The following is a 20,703-nucleotide window of genomic DNA, read 5'->3' as shown; positions in this document are numbered from 1 at the left end:
AACAGGGGCAGTGGGATAGTGGCACATCACAGAACAGCATACATGATCGGCGACTGCGAGGAATGAAGGATAGCCTGCATACACTAATGAAAATACTCGTGATCCAATTACATGATCAGCCAGCGGCACCTAACAGGAGAGACAGGCATGAGGACCGTCCAGTCGACATCTAGTGTGCGGCAGTTTGTCATGTGACGATCGTAAGATTGGAACAGATATGGGAAAGTGTGCTTGGAAGAGGAGCGTCATGGTCTGGATCGAGTATAGAGCTGAACTCAAACGTATGAGCAAGGTTACATAAATAAGAGGGCAACAAACGGTTCATTGTTCCGGCTGGCCGGCTCTTCGTTAGTACTTTGGAAGGACGTGAGAGTTTATTGGTAGATGGAGTCGCAACAAAGAAGGTGCCAGGTGAAAGTTTTGCTGTGGCTTTTGGAGGCAGAGTTGAATTCGTGCACTAAAGGAACCAGTGGAGAAGAATATCGTGTCTCTTCGTTACTCGACGACTTGCATCAAAACTTACTTACTGATGAGACCCAATAAATGTAATTTAGTGTTTGAACGTGCTGATTTGGTGAGGCCCTCGTGATGACGTGGCTTCACGAAATCATAGAGAAATACGATAGTGGGGTTTACTTTTATAAGATATATAAATATAGATATATATTTTTGGAAAATGAGAATGACATTTATTTTAGGATGAAAAGAGTACTGTGCTATCAGTAATATAATTATTCATAATAATATTTTTATGCTGAAGTCTTGAAGGAACGTGTCGGATACCATAAAGGGCCCCCTAAGCAAGAGTCGAAAAAATCGCTTAAACCTTGTAAAAATCAAAACTAAGAGACAACCACCGGCAAACCCCCACCTTATCCGAGGCTCGGCTGGACCGCCCGGCCACCTCGAACAATATCCGAGCTCACCCGAAGCGGGCTCTGCCCAGAATGAAACCACGAGGCCTCGGACGAGGTACTGACTCTCTGCCTCGCTCGAGGCCCCGAACCGCAAGGCCTCGGACGAGGTACCGACTCTCCGCCTCGCTCGAGGCCTCCAACCGCAAGGCCTCGGACGAGGTACCGATTCTCTGACTCGCCCGAGGCCCCGCGCAAGGCCTCGGACGAGGAACCGATTCTCCGCCTCGCTCGAGGCCGGCTCGGCAACAAACCCGTCGCCTCCGCCTTGATCGACTTCTCTGACAGGACGTCGTGTCCAACTGACGCGTTCAACCACTCCCGCGACATCAGCTGAACGACGGCTCGGTACAGCGGAGTGGCCGACGAGACGTAAGTCACATCGACGCCATGCCGTCCGGGACAGGACGGGGCAGGGGCTACCGGCCGCTGTGCTCGGCGCTGTACCCACGACTGACACCCGTGCTGCACTGTGCTGCCTAACCCCTGCTCCGATGACAGCGCGGCGTGGAGAGTCATGTCCGGGTCCCTGTAGCCTCGGAATCGACGTACAAAGACCAACCTGCTCCCTCCGAGCCTCGGCTATCCGCTTCGGGGTCTCGGTAGCCTCGGGACTCGCGCCCGCCGAGCCCCCCACAATGGTTCAGCCTCTGCACCGATTAGGCCTCGGCTCTCTACGTCGTCAACATACAGCGACCGGCACGTCGACCACAGTATGCGTCATGCCCTGCGTCAAGCCATCACAGGAGCTTCCACGTCGCACAGGATCGGGCGTGACCGACGCGTCGCTCCAGGGCACCGAGGACAAGACCGCTCCGTCGACCATGCCGCCACAGTGACAAGCTGCAGGGCTCGGACATACCGCCTTCGCTCACAAAACGCCACGTAGCGAACACATGTATCGCCCCTGTCCCCCCTTCAATTATAAAAGGGAGTTACCGGGGCCGTTTCTAGGCACGCACAGACGAAAAGAGACTCAGACAGACGAACACACTCGTTTTCTCACTGCAAGAGATCAACATCTCAAGCAACTCACGCCACTACGCAGAGACCTGGGACCAGCTTCCTCTCTCGCCTTACTTGTAAACCCCTACTACAAGCACCTCGGTGCAAGGAATATAAGATCGCTCTCTCAGACTGGACGTAGGACACTTATTGCCTGAACCAGTATAAACCTTGTGTTTCTTTGCATCACCGTCTAGAATTAGGGGCACATAATATATTTTCACTAGTTAGTTGATGACCCGCCGGTCCAAAACACCGACAGAACGCATGAGAAATTTGACTGTTTTATGACCGTAGCCACGCGAGTACGTATCTTTTATCCTGATGTCCGGCAGGAACGCATGAGAAATTTGGCTAGTTTTATTACCGTGGCCACGCTAGGCGTCGAGAAAGCCGTACGCCTCTCTTTGACTGTAGATAAGAAGAAAGAAGACAGCTCCGACTACCGAGCGAGATAATATCGTGACATCGTCTGTCCGCCACCGGGTACCTCTTTCTCCGAGTACCACACCAGAGGAACGGCGAGGAGCAGACGGGAACGGGGATGGGAAGCGCAGGTGCGCTGCTTTGGCACCCGCCGCCGCAGTTGCACCCGGGTGGCGTCCTCTTCCGCCAGAGCCGGCCCCTCCTGCGCCAGCGCAACCTGCCTCTATTATCGCTAGCTGCCGCGGCGCTCGAGCCCGAGCGCCGCCGCCGGCAGCGCCTCCGCTGCTCTGCCGTCGACGGGGACGGCGAGCCCCGGGAGGCTGGCCCACTGCCACAGAAGGAGTCTCCGTCCAGCCGCATCGGCGCCGCACTCGAGGACCCACCTCCTGGTACGCCTGACATTACGCCCGCCCTTTTACTGGAACACTCGAGCACCGTATAGACAGACTCTTTAGGTAGCACTACTCTGGTGCTGCGGTGGAGCTCCTAGACAATTCAGTCATATGCTGAATATGAGCTCACATTGTTTGTCGTAGGAGGGATATCACGGAGTAGTCTCATGAAAATTCCTAATCTACGGAAACAACCGGTTGAGAAATGTCAGAATTCTGGATTCCAATTAAAAAAAAAAAGGCGAAATAGCCATATTCATCCTTAAACTTTCATCCAAAGCTCAAATTCGTCCTTCAACTATCAAAATGGTCGGTTTAGTCCTCGAATTTGCAATTTCAGTCCGATTTCATCCTCTGTCTGATGCCGTCTTCCACACGGAAGATCACTCCGTCCGCACAGTTCTATTGGGAGACCAAAAAAGGTGATTGAAGACTTTGCATCCATGAATCACAGCTTGACACGGTTGTGTTTGCATTCAGATGGACAATGGGATGATATGTACAGTGATTGACAAAGGTTGCGAAAAGAAATATGTAAACTTATGCATGGTAGGGATGAAAACGGATCGGATCGGAGCTGATAATGGCTTCCCCATATCCTAATCCATTTTTTATTAGATTCGGAGCGGATAAGATATTATACGGATTCGGATGCGAATACGGATTTTTTAGATGTCGGAAATGATACGGATTTGGACTGGTGATGGAGCGGAAGCGGACCTTTTTAAGTCGGATAATATGTGCTTACGTGTTATTTTTTATGATGAGAAACAATTCATTAACCAAAGTCATAAAGCGGCAATACCACACGGAATAATCACCATCAATCCACCACTTCGATTTAAGAGCTCACAAAATGAATACAAGTTCTCAGTTTAAATTTAAGAGTATAAAACAAGTGTGTAAAAAATAAATATTCTTAATTTGGCAAAACTTTACCTTCACTCTTTGCCGTGTACTAGTCCTCCACTTTGGTAGATGATAATTCTTTTGTCTCCTGTAATTTCAATGTACCAACCTATAGTTGATGAGCTTTGTTTGTGGACTTCAATATAATAATGCTTGTGTCATGGGCCAGGCTGACTTGTATTCTTGCTGCTTGGGCTCCTTAAAATATTCCAATTATCCTATTATAAGCGTCGCGCATTCAATTATCGGTTAATCTATATCCGTCGGATTTTGCCAATTCCATATCCAACACCTCATCCGCATATAATCGGGTTCGGATTATCCGTATCCGCATGGATATTAAAAACACTTCTCCATATCCATAAAATTCGGATTCGGAGCGGATCAGAGCAGAGGGATATCTATACCACTGGTGCTTTTGCATTGTAAGTGGTTGTAGGCCTGTGGATAATCATGTAGTGATTTTTGAAATCAAATGATTTTTGAAATCTAATTATAGTACCGACTTTCCATGACTTGGTGCCTGATTTCACTGGTTCTGAAGGGTCTTTCTTTCTATTTTTGGGTGGGCGCCCTCGCATTTTCTTCACTCTAGGAGGCAATGGCTTTGGATTTGGAGATACAGGCCATGCTTACTCATGCTCCACGGGTTCCAGCACATGCTGATATGTCCAGAGACTTGCCAAAATCTGCAAGTGTGTTGTCTCATCTCAAAGTGTGTTAACGGAGTGAGCTACTATGGCAGACGACGTCCGACAGAGGACGAGATTGAACCAAAATTGCAAATTCAAGGACTAAACCGGCCCTTTTAATAGTTGAGGGACGAATTTGAGCTTTGGATGAAAGTTTAAGGACGAATATGGCTATTTCGCCTTAAAAAACTAATAGAAGATAGGTTTAATGTCCACTGTACCGAAAACGTTGTGTTATGTTGTCATCTTGTGTAGGGGTGCATATGTGTCAGATCCTTGCTCAGTTGGTTGTCGGTGTGGATATATGCCCACACCACTCAAGTTCAAGTCCTCGTCGAGCCGAATTTGAGTGCCTATTTCTTCTTCCTAATTCCTCCTAGGGTAGCTGATTTTTTTTTATTTGCACGGATGCATATGTGTCAGATACTGAAGGACTAACCACCGAAGAGGTATTGGTAGCAAACCAAGCAAAAAAATCAGATATCCAACAAATTTTCTGGATATGAGAGATGGAGTCATATAGTTCCATTTTCAGGATATGAGAGATAGAGGTGGAGTCAGATAGTTGCATTTTCATGTAGGGTGATACAAGGGCTATAATTTTATCATAAAGATACTGAATGTGGGAATACCTTAAATATCCCATATTTCTGCGACATCCAGGAAGTCAGTGTAGAAAGGTTGAAAGAGATAGGAAAGTACAGCTAGGATAAATTGTCGCCAGGGTTAGTGCAAATTCCCAGTACTAACTTATACATTCTGATAGTATAATACTATGCGTAATAATAATCGACAAAATAACAAACAACATCGTAGTAAGTAGTAACCTCCTATAGTTTCCCTCTACGGCTATGATCCTCCATCTTGTGAAATCAAACTATCACAATATCAATTGGAATTGTGGCTAGAAACCCTTGTTCCACAAAGCATATTCATAAATTCATCGCCAATACGATTACACAGTAGTGTCTTCACATTGCTGAAAAACAGCTCTCTACCAATGCCATGGTGATAGCAAGAACTAGCGCTAGCGCTAGCTTGAGAAGCCGATAGACGAAGACCATCAGCCTAGCAAGCTTGTAAATAGTGTTCAACTTGGCAAATCTTTCATCAGCTCACACATTATCAATGCAAATATTAAGCTCATGACTACAACAACAACATAGCCTTTCAGTCCCAAGCAAGTTGGGGTAGGCTAAAATATTAAGCTCATGACTAAGGTCCTTTATTGTGTTGAATTGAAATCATCAGGTATGGCTTAGCCAACTCCGTCAAACTCTAAAATTTGGAAGCCTCATCAAAGACTTATCCACCTTTTCACTATACTCTAGCCAATCATATTTAGTGAACCATTCAGACTGATGCTAGACTGGTCTAAAAGGACCTCTAATCACTACTTTTCTTACTTGACATCTTGCTGGAACGAGGAAGAAGGAAAGGTCGCATCTAACAAATTGTGCTGTTTGTTATTTGCTTTTGATTTTATGACGGAAAAAGATAAAAAAAACCTAAGACCTCACTACTCGGATTTGATAAATCCATGGGAGTGTATATTGGAATGTTGTAGAATTGGGATTTGCAGTGTCTTGTCGGCTCGGTGCCTTGACCCAGAGTGCCTTGTACGGTTGTACCATATCTAGAGATACCCCAATATACTCTAGTATCCTCTGCAGTCACAGTGGCAGTGGAAGCCTCGGCTCAGGATCAAAACCCTAAACTCGTGATAGCGTATAATGCGTGGGATGTATTGCATTGAGCTCTTTGGGTAGTATTAATAGAGTACAAGACTTGGGGTGCAAGACACCTCCCGGATACATATGGCAAATGGGATTTCAATATCCCTAACTACCAAATATACTCTTACTAATGCTTCTTCCGTTCAAAATGTATGGCGTGGGTTCATTGTGCTCTCTAACATTATACTTTGGCCATTATTTTCTCCTATAAGATGTTCATAATGTACTCTTCTTATAATGAATGAATGGATTTCCCTTTTCCAAAAAAAAAAAAACACTAAAACCTGATCGTAGAAAATTAAATTCATATATGAATGCAATGGCACCATCCATGTATAATTATTGTTAAGAGAATCCCCAGTAAAGAATCATGAAGTTCAAATCTTGAAACGTGTGTGCATGCCTTATAAAAGAAACAGAGGGAACACATATAATAAAGCTAGACATTAAAAGAAGTATATCTTGTTCAACATTAAGGCGCTGTTCTGGCTCATTGGTGTACTACAGCTTGAGTTAAATAAAGGAAATAAAGAATTTAAAGGCAATTGCTATAGTAAATTGTATCTCATACTACACCATTTTTAGTTGTACTGGCCTGAGCTTTTTTTTTCATGTTACATGATGAATTATCTTTTGTTTATTTGATTATACCTTGCTAGAGTTCTATTTCTGGAGTATGTGACATAGCTGCATCCAGAATATTGATTGACTAATTTACAACTCAAACTTACCTTTTGCAGTGGAAAATGGTTCCTTCGGAGGCCCCTCAGAGGAAGAACAGAGTGCTCTGTATAATTTTCTTTATCCAAGCAAAGACTTACTTCCAGATGATAAAGAGATGAGTATATTTGATCATCTAGAGGAGCTTCGTGAGAGGATTTTCATCTCAGTTTTGGCTGTTGGGGCTGCGATGCTAGGCTGTTTTGCTTTTTCAAAAGATTTGGTTCTTTTCCTAGAGGCCCCAGTGACTGTTCAGGGTGTTCGGTTTTTGCAGCTCTCGCCTGGGGAATTTTTCTTTACAACATTAAAGGTGAGACTCCAGAAATCTGAGTGAACATTCTAGCATTCTCTTTTGAATTCAGAATAATGCATGTCAATCCTATATCCAAATAGCATTTTTTTCCTATGTAATGTTTGATTGCATGGTTTGTGTCTTGCCTTGAGGAAATCATCCACAGAATCCATTTCTACATTCTGATTGTTATAGCAACGTGCAATGCACTGGAACAGGCTCTTTCTTATTTCATGATTCTAGCAATGTGTGATCCAATCTGGAGTTGATTGTGGTCCCACATGGTGCGCAGGGAGTGCATGTATCTGAGTCAGGTTGTGTGACTTTTTATCATATTTGTGCAAACCACATCCGCTGGTAGTCCCAAAGACCATACAGATGAAAATCTTCTCACACATGGTTGGAAAGCTTAACTGCAAAGTCCATATACCTAGGTGCCTTTTTTTCACCTTACTAAATTAGAATTCAAAATTGCAAGTACCTAATGAACATGTCTGCATACACAAAATTTGAAGATCGTTGCACATATTGGCTAGCTAGTGCAGGGAAATCTCTCACTATTTAGTGAGGTGAAGCAAGGTTAGTGTGGAGGGGAAAGGGATGTTAGATTAAATTCATGAAAGGATACTGGGCTCATTGGTGGAATATATTTTTTCAATCAGTTAGTCATGTTGTATATGCTTCAGCTGTTAGTAGATTGGTTCTTTACGAATAGAATCCAATCTAATTACAAATCCTTTTGCTAATAAAGTTTCTCTTAAACGATCTCCTTGTGGAAACCAGTTGGCTTCATCATCCAAAATACCTACTGCCTACTTGGCCACCAGGGCTTTGCTGACCAGACATTCATACTTGAGTAACTACTGTTTAAAGTTATGTTACATAGTCTCTCTTTGATAGCAGGTTTGTAGTATAGCTGTTCATTGTTCTGTGATTTAATGATTTCATCCATGATAAGGTGGATAACTATCGACAACTGCTCCATACACTGGCCCATGAACAGCTCTCAATACCGCTAAATTTCGTCGGTGTTGCTAGTCTACAGGAGGCAAATTCAAAGTGAATGTTGTTTCATAGGCCCTGTTTGGCACAGCTTTAGCTCCGAGATTCACTTGAGATCTTGATTTCATATGCTAAAATCATGAATCTTGGGACCGTAACTTTTGTCTAGAATAGAAAGAAAACAGTTCAACCAAACAACTCAGGTGTACCCCACCTCCAGCTCCAGCTCCAGCTCCACAAAGTTTCTAGGGTTAGAAATACCTAGCTCCAGGAAATCCACATATTTATTGAAGGTGGAGCTCTGCACAACAAGCCTATATTACCATTCTCATGCAATTTCCATACTCTACGTCAGCTTTATTTTGTAGTGGTCATTACAAAATTAAACTGTTAATTATCTCATTATCTTCAATCCCATGCAGGTTTCAGGTTATTGTGGCCTTTTACTTGGAAGTCCTATCATTTTGTATGAGATCATTGCATTTGTTATCCCAGGTTTAACAAGGGACGAGCGGAAATTTCTCGGGCCTATTGTGTTGGGTTCTTCTGTTCTATTCTACCTAGGCATTTTCTTCTCCTACACGGTTCTCAGCCCTGCTGCGTTGAACTTCTTTGTGAATTATGCAGATGGGGCAGTGGAATCGTTGTGGTCTATTGACCAGTACTTTGAATTCATACTTGTGCTGATGTTTAGCACAGGTTTGTCGTTTCAGGTAAACAAGTCTCCCTGTATATGTTGTACTAATGTGTTTTTTGAACGCGGGTTGTAGTAATGTGTTTTTTTTTTTGTTTATGACGTAACCGGATCATTAACACATACTTCTCCGGAAACCAACTTTATTGTTTAGCGTTAAGAATTTAAGATCATCTGCATTTATGTTGATACAATAAGTTTTCTTGTACCACATTTAGGTTGGAATATGTTTTTAAGTGAAGAAAGAGTTGACTATTTTTATTGGTGAAATTTCTCATTGAAAACATAGGCTGTTGAGATTAATGCCACACATTGCCAAAACTTTCACACCAAAGTGTGGCTGTAGCACCCAAATTGGTCAGTACAACTAATGTGCACTTTAATAAGAGTATGTGTGTACGACATATTTATTGGAGTATTAGGGAAAGTGAAAATGTGGTATCATACAATTATTGGCTGCAAGCCGAACAGTTAGCTCAAAAGCTAACATCACAAACTTGAGCGTGAAAACTTTCAAAATCGGTTGTGAACCGATTAAGTTTTGCAGCTTCATTCCATTGGCCTACTTTTTTTAACCTCATTATGGTAATCTCGACTCATAGCACTAAATATGCAGTTAAGTTGGTCAACCCAAAAGGATCCTATCATGCATGATCCGCACTGAAGCTAGTTTGTGATGAGTATCAGAACTCAAAGTTTGTGTGTTTTAGTATATCATTTGTGTAATATCCATTGCTATTCCATTTAGTGTTATCAAATAACAAATAACATATATGGATGCTGCTTTTGATGTTAGTGGGCACCTATTTTAGTTATTAGAGGACCACAAATCTTATTTTTTTATTATACAAATATAGAGATAAAGTGAACTGTGATAACTGAAGAATCTCATAGAGAACCATATGTTGACTTTATACATTTTTCATGGTATTTCTGTTCCAGGTCCCTGTTATCCAGCTTTTGCTGGGACAACTTGGATTGGTTTCTAGTGACCAAATGCTTTCGATCTGGAGATATGTTGTTGTTGGTGCTGTTGTTGCTGCTGCTGTGCTTACACCTTCGACGGATCCATTGACACAAATGCTCTTGGCTGGTCCTTTGCTTGGTTTATACTTGGGTGGTGCATGGATGGTCAAGCTAATTGGGCGATAACTGGTTCATGCAAGGTGATGGTGCTCTAGAAAGCGGTCCCTCTGTAACTTAGTCTTGTAAAAATGAATTCACTCTGTTTGATCAGCAGATGATATTGTTATCATTTCACTTTCTAAAGTTCATGAGCAGTGAAAATAGAGCGAAAGGGTTAATCAGTTTCATCTACCGGTGTTGAAGTAACAAATGAATGCATTCAGTGGCGCTCAATCGCAAAAGGCAGAAGGCCTCCATGGCGCTCCAATGAGACCAACGTAACAAATCCAGTCACGACCGGCAGGCAGGCGTAGGCCCTGTTCGGCTCGCTGAAACCGGCTAAAAAACACTGTTCTGAATGAATTGTTGTGAGAGAAAAATATTATTCTGACTGAAAAAACGAGCCGGTTTTTGGGTAAAACGAACGGGGCCTAGGCGACACGTGCCGGCGCTCGGCTCGTGGTCCATCGACTCGGAGTCCCTCAGCTCGATCCCCCCAGCATAGCAATGATCATTGTCCTTGTAGGTTTGAGAAGCGCCGCAATTACAGGAGCCTTCCCAGACGTGATCCCTGGCCGCAGCAGCAACAATCGTGTGATTGGATCTTATCGCAGAAATCACTGAAACGCTCATCTATCTATCCAAAGCAAACTCAACGGTTGTGTGATTGGATCCCTCCTAGCCGCCCTTGATCACAGGCCAACCAGTCACGTCTCGATCGGCAGCACTAGCAGCCGCCGGCCATGGAGGCCAATCCTGTCATGATTGGTGGTGTGCTACGGTTGATTCTCCGGCCGGTGATGACCCTGCAACCGACGTCTCCAAGACGGATAGTTTGGTGCTGTCAACACATTTTTTATCAGAGACTACACTGTGGTCTATGATAGACACAGACCTCTCCTTTGGTCCTGTCAACTCAGACCTCTCTATACACAGTATTACACTGTGGCCTTGCCAGTTTGTAGTAATAGCAGTGGTAGGAACTAGCAAGCATTTCATTGCTGATCACCCCTGCCTTGAAACGGCAGTTGCTATTGCTTGATAATTTTCTTGCAAAATGATCGACGTCCTGACATGAGAACACTGACTGGTTATGTTGCTGCGACCTTTTCAAACCCTGTACATAATACACAACAAATTAGTTGTTCACCGAGTGATTTTGAAGTAAAAAAAAGAGCCAAAAAGTGTAAAGAAGATGTATTATCAGTTGTTTTGGTAGGCTCTCAGGCTTTCTCATCAGTACCCAATAATAACATATAGAAGTGTCATTCTCAGATAATCTGTAATTTCAACCATAACTCGAACTGAATTCGTGCTGGACAAACAAATCAATCTCCTGGCTTTTCGAAAAAGCCCATTCTTGGAAGCCCTACTCATTTGATAGAAATTAGCAAAAACAGAAACAACTAAGCACGGAATTGTGAGATATTTACACTCCAACAAACCCACTCCAGAAGCCACTGCCTGAAACCAGCCTCCCAGGTCCTCGCCCTTGATGTGCACATACATTATGTCTTGTTTAAGCGAACTGATTCATCAAGGCCACTGCCGATTGATTCATCAAGGGCGGCTAGGAGGCATCCAATCACGTAACTGTTGAGTTTGCTTTGGATAGATGAGCGGGCCAGCAAAATCTGACGGGCGACCAATGGAAACTCGACAGAGCGGGGGTGACATGATGGCTACGTCCCGGGGTGACAACAAAATGACCTAGGAGACTAGGACGACCCAGCCCGGCCCCGCTCCTACTGGAGTAGCACTAGTACGAGTAGTATCCATCCATCCCATGCACTGTGCAGCTGCCAACACCTCAAACGGGGCGGAGACTTCGCCGGGGCCGAGCGGCGAGGCGAGCGCTCGGTTTCTTCTGGGTCAGCTGCACTGCACTCTCTTCGTCAGTCAGATATAAATTTGAGCTACCACAGATGTTCCCCGTCTCAAACTTGTATACCCGAGATCAGGAACATCTGCAATGGCTTCGGGAATGACCGGGTGGCCGAGGATTTCAGGCCATCTAACCCAGGTGAGGGCGTGTCTCGTTTTGTTTTCCACTTCTTCTTTCTCTTGTATTTTTTCATGTGATCCTTCCAATTCATGGATGGATGATGTATCCTGAGGCCGGGAAGTTTCATCCTGTAGTTCCCCTGGCTTCTGCTCAATTTGTTCCTGAAAGTTTCATCCTGTATTCCCTCAAAAAAAAAAAAGTTTCATCCTGTAGTTCCCCTAGCTGAAGTGAAGGTACATGCTCTTTTGTTTAGGATCCTAAATTAAGATTTCTTTGCTCCTGGTATCAATCATGGCAGTAGAGACTTAAGAGACGGGATTTGTCAGCTGAAAGTTGAAACGGCTCTTTTGTTTTGTGTTATCAGAAATTGGCAGTTTTTATTCTGAAAGGGTGGGAAAAGGCTTCCTTTCTGCTGAACTCCCGCCAGACAGCGTCCTCGGCGAAGGCGGGTCGGAGAGAGTCTATAAACGGTTGGTGGATGAGAAGACGAGGGCCCCGACCAGGAACGGCACCGGCGTAGCTGTTAGCAGTCAAGAAGCTCAACTCGGAGAGCATGCAGGGGTACGAGGAATGACAGGTAACCAAAATCTTGCCCCTTTTTTTCTTATATATATTCTACTTATTAAATAACGACAATAATAATCTTGGAATAGAGGATGCCAGGTTGATGAGCATTAGTATAAGATTGTGACAATTAGGCTTTCACTTGATTTTGTTTGCTCTGATGATAGTACATGGTGTTGGCCCACAGGATCACCGGCTCAGGCGAGTGAAGCACTCGCCAGTTTTACCGAGCACCTGCTAGTGTTGCCGAGTATCCACTAGCCGTGTTGACCACGAGTAGGCGTTGTTCGTCCCACACACTATGTCTGGAGCTAGAAGAAGAAGGGAGAACAGAGCAAGCACACATAATACAAGACACCAGCATTGGCCGAAGGCCTGTCTGTGAGATGGCAAATCTAAACTCTCTTTACTGAGTTGCCGTGGTAGTCTATTTATACAACTCTATTTATCTAGTTCCTAATACAGCCCACATGCTGTAACAGTAACTAGATAACACTGGCAGGGCTGACTCTGCGTCGGCCACTGCATGGCTACAGTGCTGTAGGTGAGCCGTACTGCGCCTGCACCTACAACGGCTACAGTATCACAGCATGGGGCCTTTTCAGCGTCGCCTTCCCTTGCTGTGTTCACACAAGGTAACAGTAGATTAGCTAACAATATTTTCTTCTAATCCTACTGCTAACCCTTGTACCCCTTCCATGTCAATCATCTCCTTTAGCTCCGTGAGTCGAAGTCGTCCGAGCGGTTTGGTGAGAATGTCCGTGAGTTGTCGACCAGTTTCGACGAACTCGATGACGATCTGTCCTCCATCGACACAGTCCCTGAGAAAGTGGAACTTTATGTCGATATGTTTGCTCCGGTCGTATAGAATCGGATTCTTTGCGAGGGCGATGTCGGGCTGGTTGTCCACCATCAGTGCTGGTGGGTGAGCTTCCACGACGGTCAGCTCGTCCAGCAGCCGGCGTAGCCACACAACTTGGCACGCCGCTGTGGCTGCCGCTACGTACTCTGCCTCGCACGTAGATAGCGCCACCACCTTTTGTTTCAGCGACAACCATAAAATTGGGACCGACCCGAAGAAGATGAGTAAGCCAGAGGTACTCCGTCGTCCGTCGATGTCTCCCGCCATATCTACATCGCTGAACATAGTGAGCTACAGCCTATTTCCGCTGGTTTTGGGAAAGATGATCCCTTGATCCACCGTTCCTTTGACGTAGCATACTAGCCGCTTCACTGCAGCCCAGTGATCCTCTTTGGAATCCTCCATGAAGCGACTGACGTAGCCCACGGCGAACGCAATGTCCGGCCTTATGTGGACTAGGTAGCGCAGACTGCCAACGATGCTCCGGTAGAGTGTTGCATCCACCTTCGCCACGGTGCTGACCTTCGTCAGCTTCAGCCGCTCTTCCATTGGAGTCACGCATGGCTTGCACTTAGCCATACCGCTCTGCTCCAATAGCTTGGAGGCATACGTGCTCTGACCGAGCGTGAGTTCCTCCTTCCTCTGTCTCACCTCGATGTCGAGGTAGTAGGAGAGTGCGCCGAGATCACTTATTCGAAAACGAGCCGCTATCTCACGCTTGAAGCTGTTGATGTCCTCCGTGCGCACGCCGGTGACAATCAAGTCGTCCACATACACGCCGACCACGAGCTCTTTCTTCCTCCGTCGTCGCGTGTAGAGCGCATGCTCGGTTGCACACCGTTGAAACCTAAGCTCGCCCAGCATGGCGTCAAGCTTGGCGTTCCATGCTCGGGGGGCCTGCCGCAGCCCATAGAACGCCTTACGCAGTCGGAGCACCCTGTGCTCCTCTCCCTTGACGGTGAACCCTAGAGGTTGCCTAACGAAGACCGTTTCCGCCAGCTCGTTATTGAGGAAGGCCAATTTAACGTCCAAATGATGGACGCGCCAGTCCTTTGTTGCTGCCAAGGCTAGTAGCAAACGAACTGACTCCATGTGCGCTACTGGTGCAAAGACCTCCTCGAAGTCGATGCTCTCACGCTGAACAAAGCCTCGGGCGACGAGGCGTGCCTTATGCTTGACAATGGCGCCGAGCTCGCCCCTTTTGACCTTGTACACCCACTTCAGGCTGATCGGACAGCCTCCTGGAGGTGGATCGACGAGCTGCCAAGTCTCGTTTTCCTCGATCACCTTCATCTCCTCCAGCATCGCCCATTGCTAGTTTCCATCGTGTTCGGCTAGCGTGAACGTGGGTGGTTCCTCTGCACTGACGAGTAGCAGCTCTACGTCGTTGAGCAGCCTGCCCGCCAGACCTGAGGGACCTGTGCCGCCGATGATGTCGTCCAGCCTGTGGAACCGCACCTCCTCACCTTCGTGGTAGGCGTCCACGAACTCAGTGATGTCACTTGGAGGTGAGGCGAACTCGATCGACATCGATGGAGTTCCCTGTTTCATTGGAGTGCCCGGCATAGCACCTGAAGTGCTCGGCACTGCTTCTGGACAGCTCGTCATAACTCCTGTAGTGTTCGGACACACTATAGGAGTGTCCAGCCTCAGTCTTGGAGCAGTTGGCACCACTACAAGACGTCTTGGCTCCACCACAAGAGTGCTCGGCACCTGTCCTGAAGTGGTCGCCACCACTGCAGAACCTCCCAGCACCACTCTTGGCGTGCTCGGCATCCCTCCAGAAGTGCACGACACTCCTCCCATAGTGCTCGGCATCCCTTTTGAAGTGCTCGGCACTGCCCCAAGAGTGCTCGACTCTACCACCGGAGTGCTCGACGCTCCTCCCGGAGTGCTCGACACCTCTTCCCCAGCGTCTCCACCACCGTGGATGACCAAGTGTTCGACGACAAAGGTGTTGGTGAAGCCGCCAGCTTCTCCCATGTTCGGACTGCTCTAGTCCCAAGTTGCCTTCTCGTCGAACATGACGTTGCGTGAGACAAGCACTTTGTCTCCGCGTGGGTCGTAGAGCCGGTAAGCCTTGGTACTCTCCGCGTAGCCCAGGAACACCATCGGTGTGCTCCTGTCCTCCAGCTTGGTGAGGTTTGGCTTCGTCTTTCTGACGTGGCCGATGCAATCGAATGTCCGGAGAAATGACACGTTCGGCTTGTACCCATACCAAGCTTCGAACGGCGTCTTGCTCGTCAGGGCCTTGGTCAGAGCGCGGTTGAGGATGAACACCGCTGTGGTCACCGCCTCTCCTAGAACTTTGCCAGCATGCCTTTGGCCTTCATCATGGATCGGGCCATGCCGACCACCGTCTGGTTCTGCCTCTCCACCACGCCATTCTGTTGTGGCGAGCATAGCACGGTGTGGTGTTGCCCCACACCCTGATCCACACAGTACGCAGCGAACTCCACCGAAGTGAATTCACCACCATGATCAGTCCTCAACACGTGGAGCTTCTTGCCGCTCTCGGCCTCCGCGCGCGTCTTGAACTTCTTGATCGCCGCCGCCGCTTCATCCTTGCTCGTCAGGAGTTGCAGCCACATGTAGCGACTACAATCATCCACGAGCAGGAGGAAGTACCACCGATCACCACATGTAGCAGGCATGATCGGCCTACAGAGGTCGCTGTGAACGAGCTCGAGAGCTTCCTCCGCGCGATACTTGGCTGCCTTTGGGAAAGGTAGCCTCCTCTGCTTCCTGGCCAGGCAGCTGTCACATAGCTTGCCTCCATGCTTGATGTGAGGTAGCCCTCGGACCATCTTTCCTAGCTGACCAAGCGCATCAAAGCTGAGATGTCCGAACCAGGCATGCCACATCCACGGTTCCTCAGAGTGCCTTGCCGCTAGGCACACTGGCTGCTCTACCTTCAGGTCGAGCAGGTACAACTGGTTTAGGGACCTCTTCACCTTGGTAAGAAGTCACTGCTCTCGGTCCCTGATCCTAAGGATGCCATCCTTGATCAGTACTTCGCTACCGCGCTCATCTAGCTGACCAATGCTGATGATGCTAGAACACAGTTGCGGGATGTAGTATACATCCATTAGCACGCGGTGCTCCTCGTTCTAGCATCTAAAGATGATGGTGATGCGCCCTTGGATAGCCACCCTTGAGCCGTCACCAAACTTTACCGTACCGATAACATCACCGTCGAGCTCGGAGAAGGATTTCTTGGAGCCCGTCATGTGGTTGTTGGCACCAGAGTCCAGATACCATCGTTGCTCCTGGTCGGCACCCACACACCCGAGGTGAACTTGGGCGCGCGGTTCATCGAGGTTGACGGTCTTCAGGGCCCTCCCAGGTCCTTCCACCGTCGTCGCCTCTTCCTTCTCCTCGGCCTCGATGTCGTGCAGTGCACAGAATGTCGCCATCAGGATAGTGGCCTCATCCTCATCATCGGCTTGCGCTAGATGAGCCTAAGCCTTCTTCTTTTGCTTGCGATTTGGGCACTCTCATGCCCAATGGCCCATCTTCCCGTAACGCCGGTAGGCGTTGGGGTCGACCTGCTTTTTCTCTGAAGAAGCCCTGCCGCGGTGCTTGCCCTTGCCACTGCGACTGGAGGAGGCTGCCTTCCTGGAGTTTCTCCGAGCAGCCCACTCCTCTTCCGTCAGCAGGAGTTTCCTGCTGTCCTTTGTTGCTGTCGTCTGCTCCAGGCACTCGTCCACCGCCCGCAAATGGCCTATCACATCCTCAATGGTGAGGGTGGACAAGTCCAGCATCGTCTCTATGGAGAGAGCGATCTGGATGTACTTTGCCGGAATAGAGTAGAGGTACTTGGAGACCACCTCCTGTTAGTCGATGGTGACGCTGTGGCTCTTCAGCTTGCTGATGAGCGTCTGCAGGCAGAGGGAGAAGTCCTCCACCGTTTCACCATCCTTGAACTTGAGGATAGCATACTCCTGCTTCAGAAGCTGGGCCATCGCCTTCTTTGCGCGGTCGAAACTGACGCGCATCGCCGCAATAGCCTCCCATGCCTCCTTAGCCAAGCTCTTCGTCCCCAACGGCTCCCTGTACTCCACCGGTACAGCAGCGAGGATAGCCTCCAACGCTAATATGTCATCCTCCTCATTGTCGGTGCCCTTGTCAATAGCATTCTAGAGCCGTCGGACTCTGAGCTTGACCTTTATGGTCACCGACCACTCTTCATAGTTGGTGCGAGTCAGCGTTGGCTAACTGGTGCCGCTGACCTCCCACACCCTATGAACAACGACCTCCCCTCGTGGCTGGGCAGCCACAGCAGTGCCACTGCTATCGCCCAACTCAGAACCGCCCGTCGTCGCCATCGGTTAGATTGGCGACGGCACTTGTACGGCTCTGATACCACTTGTTGGCCCACAGGATCATTGGCTCAGACGAGTGAAGCACTCGCCGGTCTTGCCAAGCACCCGCTAGTGTTGCCGAGCACCCACTAGCCATGCCAACCATGAGTAGGCGTTGTCCGTCCCACACACTATGTCTGGCGCTAGAAGAAGAAGGGAGAACAGAGCAAGCACGCACAATACAAGACATCAGCGTTGGCCGAAGACCTGTCTGTGAGATGGCAAATCTGAACTCTCTTTATTGAGTTGCCATGGTAGTTTATTTATACAACTCTATCTATCTAGTCCTAGTACAGCTCACATGCTGTAACAGTAACTAGATAACACTGGCAGGGCTGACTCTGCGCCGGCCACTGCATGACTACAGTGCTGCAGGTGAGCCGTGCGGCGCCTGCACCTACAGCAGCTACAGTATCACAGCAGGAGGGTCTTTTCGGCGCCGCCTTCCCTTGCTGTGTTCACACAAGGTAATAGTAGATTAGCTAACACATGGTACCCGTACAAGCAAAACAATTGTCCTGTTAACAAGCAAAACAATTGTTCCCGGAGCATTATTGTCGTTGTTATTCAATAAGTAGAATATATAAAAGAAAAAAGGGCAAGATTTTGGTTACTTGCTATTGCTCATAACCCTGCATGCTCTTGGAATTGAGCTTCTTGACGACAACAGTCATGCCAGTGTTGTTGGGGCCATCGTCTTCTCATCCACCCACCCTTTGTAGACTCTCCTGAACCCACCTTCGCCGAGGACGCTGTCCAGCGGGAAGTTCTTGGTGGCCGTCTTCAGCTCCACAAATGTGAAGGTGAGCTGTGTACCATGCCCCAATGGTAGAAGCTCGAACTTTCTATTGTCTAAAAAAAGGTAGATGCAACTCACGCTTCCTATCTTTAACCAAATCCCACTTAGCTCTTTTTGATGTGGATTTTAGAACAATTAAAATAGAAAGAAAGGTTTTGATTACAAACTTACTCCACTTTCTACTTAGTAGTGAAATTTTAAGATCTGCAAACTAAATGTTAAAAATCTGTATGGTTCCTCACTTAGTTGGATTTTTAAGATTAACCATATGAACAAATATGATTCTTCATATTCAACATGTGGCTCTTGGTTCATTGAACTCAAAATTTGAGGTTGTAGAAAGTAAAACATTAGATTAAATGATTAAAAACACGAAAAAATACATTGAAGAGTATTCGTTGGTAAAAATGGTTCAGGTTTGATTTATAAACTAAGCTGTAGCTTCAGGGCTACAACGTCATTACATTGGATTCAGAGTTTAATATCTACTAGAGGCGTGCTTAGTTAATAGCAGAAGTTTGCTTAGACATCCTAATCAAAATTATAGTTATATAGTTAATTTGCTTTGATTCTTCATTACTTCTAATTTAATAGCCAGTGCTAATCCAATTTTGCATAAGTATTAAATCAATAGTTTTCTATATTTACCTCCATGTCCTTGGGCTATTCAATGAAATAGCGCTTTTGTTGGCAATGGAGCTGGAAGTTGAATATGTTGATATCCAATTCAAGGTTAGCTCTGCTCTTACTCATTTTTTTCTTCTCCTATCTTGCAGGCTATTACCAAGGAGCACCAGGAATTTTTAAGCCTTATAGGCTAGCTTTGAAGTCATTAGAATCATTCCTGAAGGTGCCTAAACATCAATAGCACATTAAATGACTTAAATTCATGGGCTGGTTTCCTCCAACAAGAGCATGACAACTACCCTAAGCTTCATATTTATTTATAGCATTCAAACGTAACTATGCAAAATAAATTGAAATGGACTCAAATAGTAGCCATACAGTGTCATACTTAATACTTTTGTTAAATTGTCATATATGTTGTATTACATTGATGGCTGTATACGGGACCACGATTCAAGCCCGCTCTGGTGGCCCAGCAAGCGGAAGGTGGAGTGGAGAGCGAGGAGGTGGGGGAGGTGGAGGGGCGAGCGTTGGCCCGCGAAGCTTCGTGACAGCTTGGGTAAATGATAAAACAGATAGAAGACTCAAACTGGTCCATATCAGACGGACCATATCTTGTGTTCGTCTGATCCAACGGCTATCAGGCTAATGAGTGATGTGGCACTATCTATTAGCCCGCTTTTGATTGCCGGATTCATATGTAGAGATTTGTATTCAGGGAACCTAGCTGAAGCCTGAATGTTGATTATCGTAGGCTTGCCTTTGCTGTTCAAAGTTGGAGATAGTAACAAGTTCGCTAGCCTAAAGCCTGGTATAGTATGCCAAACCAAGGTTCTGTGCTGTGGAATGCTAGGTCAATAAGTAAAAGGGCTCACATCACAAAATAGTAGAAGATGGAGATCTTCGCCCTTGACATGAAGGCGCATCTGGTGTAGTGGTATCATAGTACCCTCCCACGGTACTGACCGGGGTTCGATTCCCCGGATGCGCAAATTCTATAATTTTTAATTATGTTTTTATTTATTTTGTATTTATATATTTTATGATTTGTTCTTTGTTATTCTGCGGCTTTGCATCTGGGCGTAATTGGTTTGCTCCACAAATTGTTTATTTTTTTTTATATTTTATTGTGTTTTTAGTAATGTACACATTCTACTGCCTTTTGCATCTATTAAGATTTTGGTAATGTACACATTCTGCAACTTTGCAACTAGGCGTAGTTGGTTTGATCCACAAATTCTGTATTTTTTATATTTTATTACGATTTTCGTAATGTACACATTCTGCTGCTTTGCATCTATGCGTAATTGGTTTGCTCCAACTCTCCAGCATATACCCTTTTTACATGACAGGGCGGGCATCTTTTGCTTGCGCCGCCTTCTCGGCCTTACTCTCGAGGATAGCCCTGGGCATTCGGTACTACCGAACCGAACCGAATTCTCGGTTCCTCGGTTCTTCGGTTCCAAGGAAAGTCGGTACCGATCGGTTCTTCCAAAAAATCGGTACCGACGAAGTTCGACTTCGGTTAGTTCGGTTCGGTTCCGGTTCCGAACCGAACTAACCGAAGAACTCCGG

At 46.6% G+C, this 20,703-nt stretch overlaps 2 protein-coding genes and 1 non-coding gene across 3 annotated transcripts; all 3 read left to right on the top strand.

The window, feature by feature from the left end:
* Positions 1-2,356: 2,356 nt before the first annotated feature.
* On the top strand, positions 2,357-10,095 carry LOC136535307 (sec-independent protein translocase protein TATC, chloroplastic). Its single transcript, XM_066527609.1, has 4 exons — positions 2,357-2,734; positions 6,815-7,104; positions 8,511-8,801; positions 9,725-10,095. Exons 1-4 carry the CDS (start codon positions 2,464-2,466, stop codon positions 9,932-9,934), a joined length of 1,062 nt encoding a protein of 353 aa, XP_066383706.1. The 5' UTR covers positions 2,357-2,463; the 3' UTR covers positions 9,935-10,095.
* Positions 10,096-10,981: 886 nt separating this feature from the next.
* On the top strand, positions 10,982-20,438 carry LOC136537357 (uncharacterized). Its single transcript, XM_066529352.1, has 7 exons — positions 10,982-11,026; positions 11,630-11,778; positions 11,869-11,930; positions 12,277-12,489; positions 18,036-18,169; positions 18,425-18,564; positions 19,278-20,438. Exons 1-7 carry the CDS (start codon positions 10,982-10,984, stop codon positions 19,306-19,308), a joined length of 774 nt encoding a protein of 257 aa, XP_066385449.1. The 3' UTR covers positions 19,309-20,438.
* TRNAG-CCC (transfer RNA glycine (anticodon CCC)) lies at positions 20,049-20,119 on the top strand. The gene has a single exon. It is a non-coding gene; the product is annotated as a tRNA-Gly (tRNA).
* Positions 20,439-20,703: the final 265 nt, after the last annotated feature.

This window comes from Miscanthus floridulus, chromosome 2, assembly GCF_019320115.1.
Source record: "Miscanthus floridulus cultivar M001 chromosome 2, ASM1932011v1, whole genome shotgun sequence".
Taxonomy (NCBI): domain Eukaryota; kingdom Viridiplantae; phylum Streptophyta; class Magnoliopsida; order Poales; family Poaceae; genus Miscanthus; species Miscanthus floridulus.
This window is presented reverse-complemented; position numbering and strand designations above follow the sequence as displayed.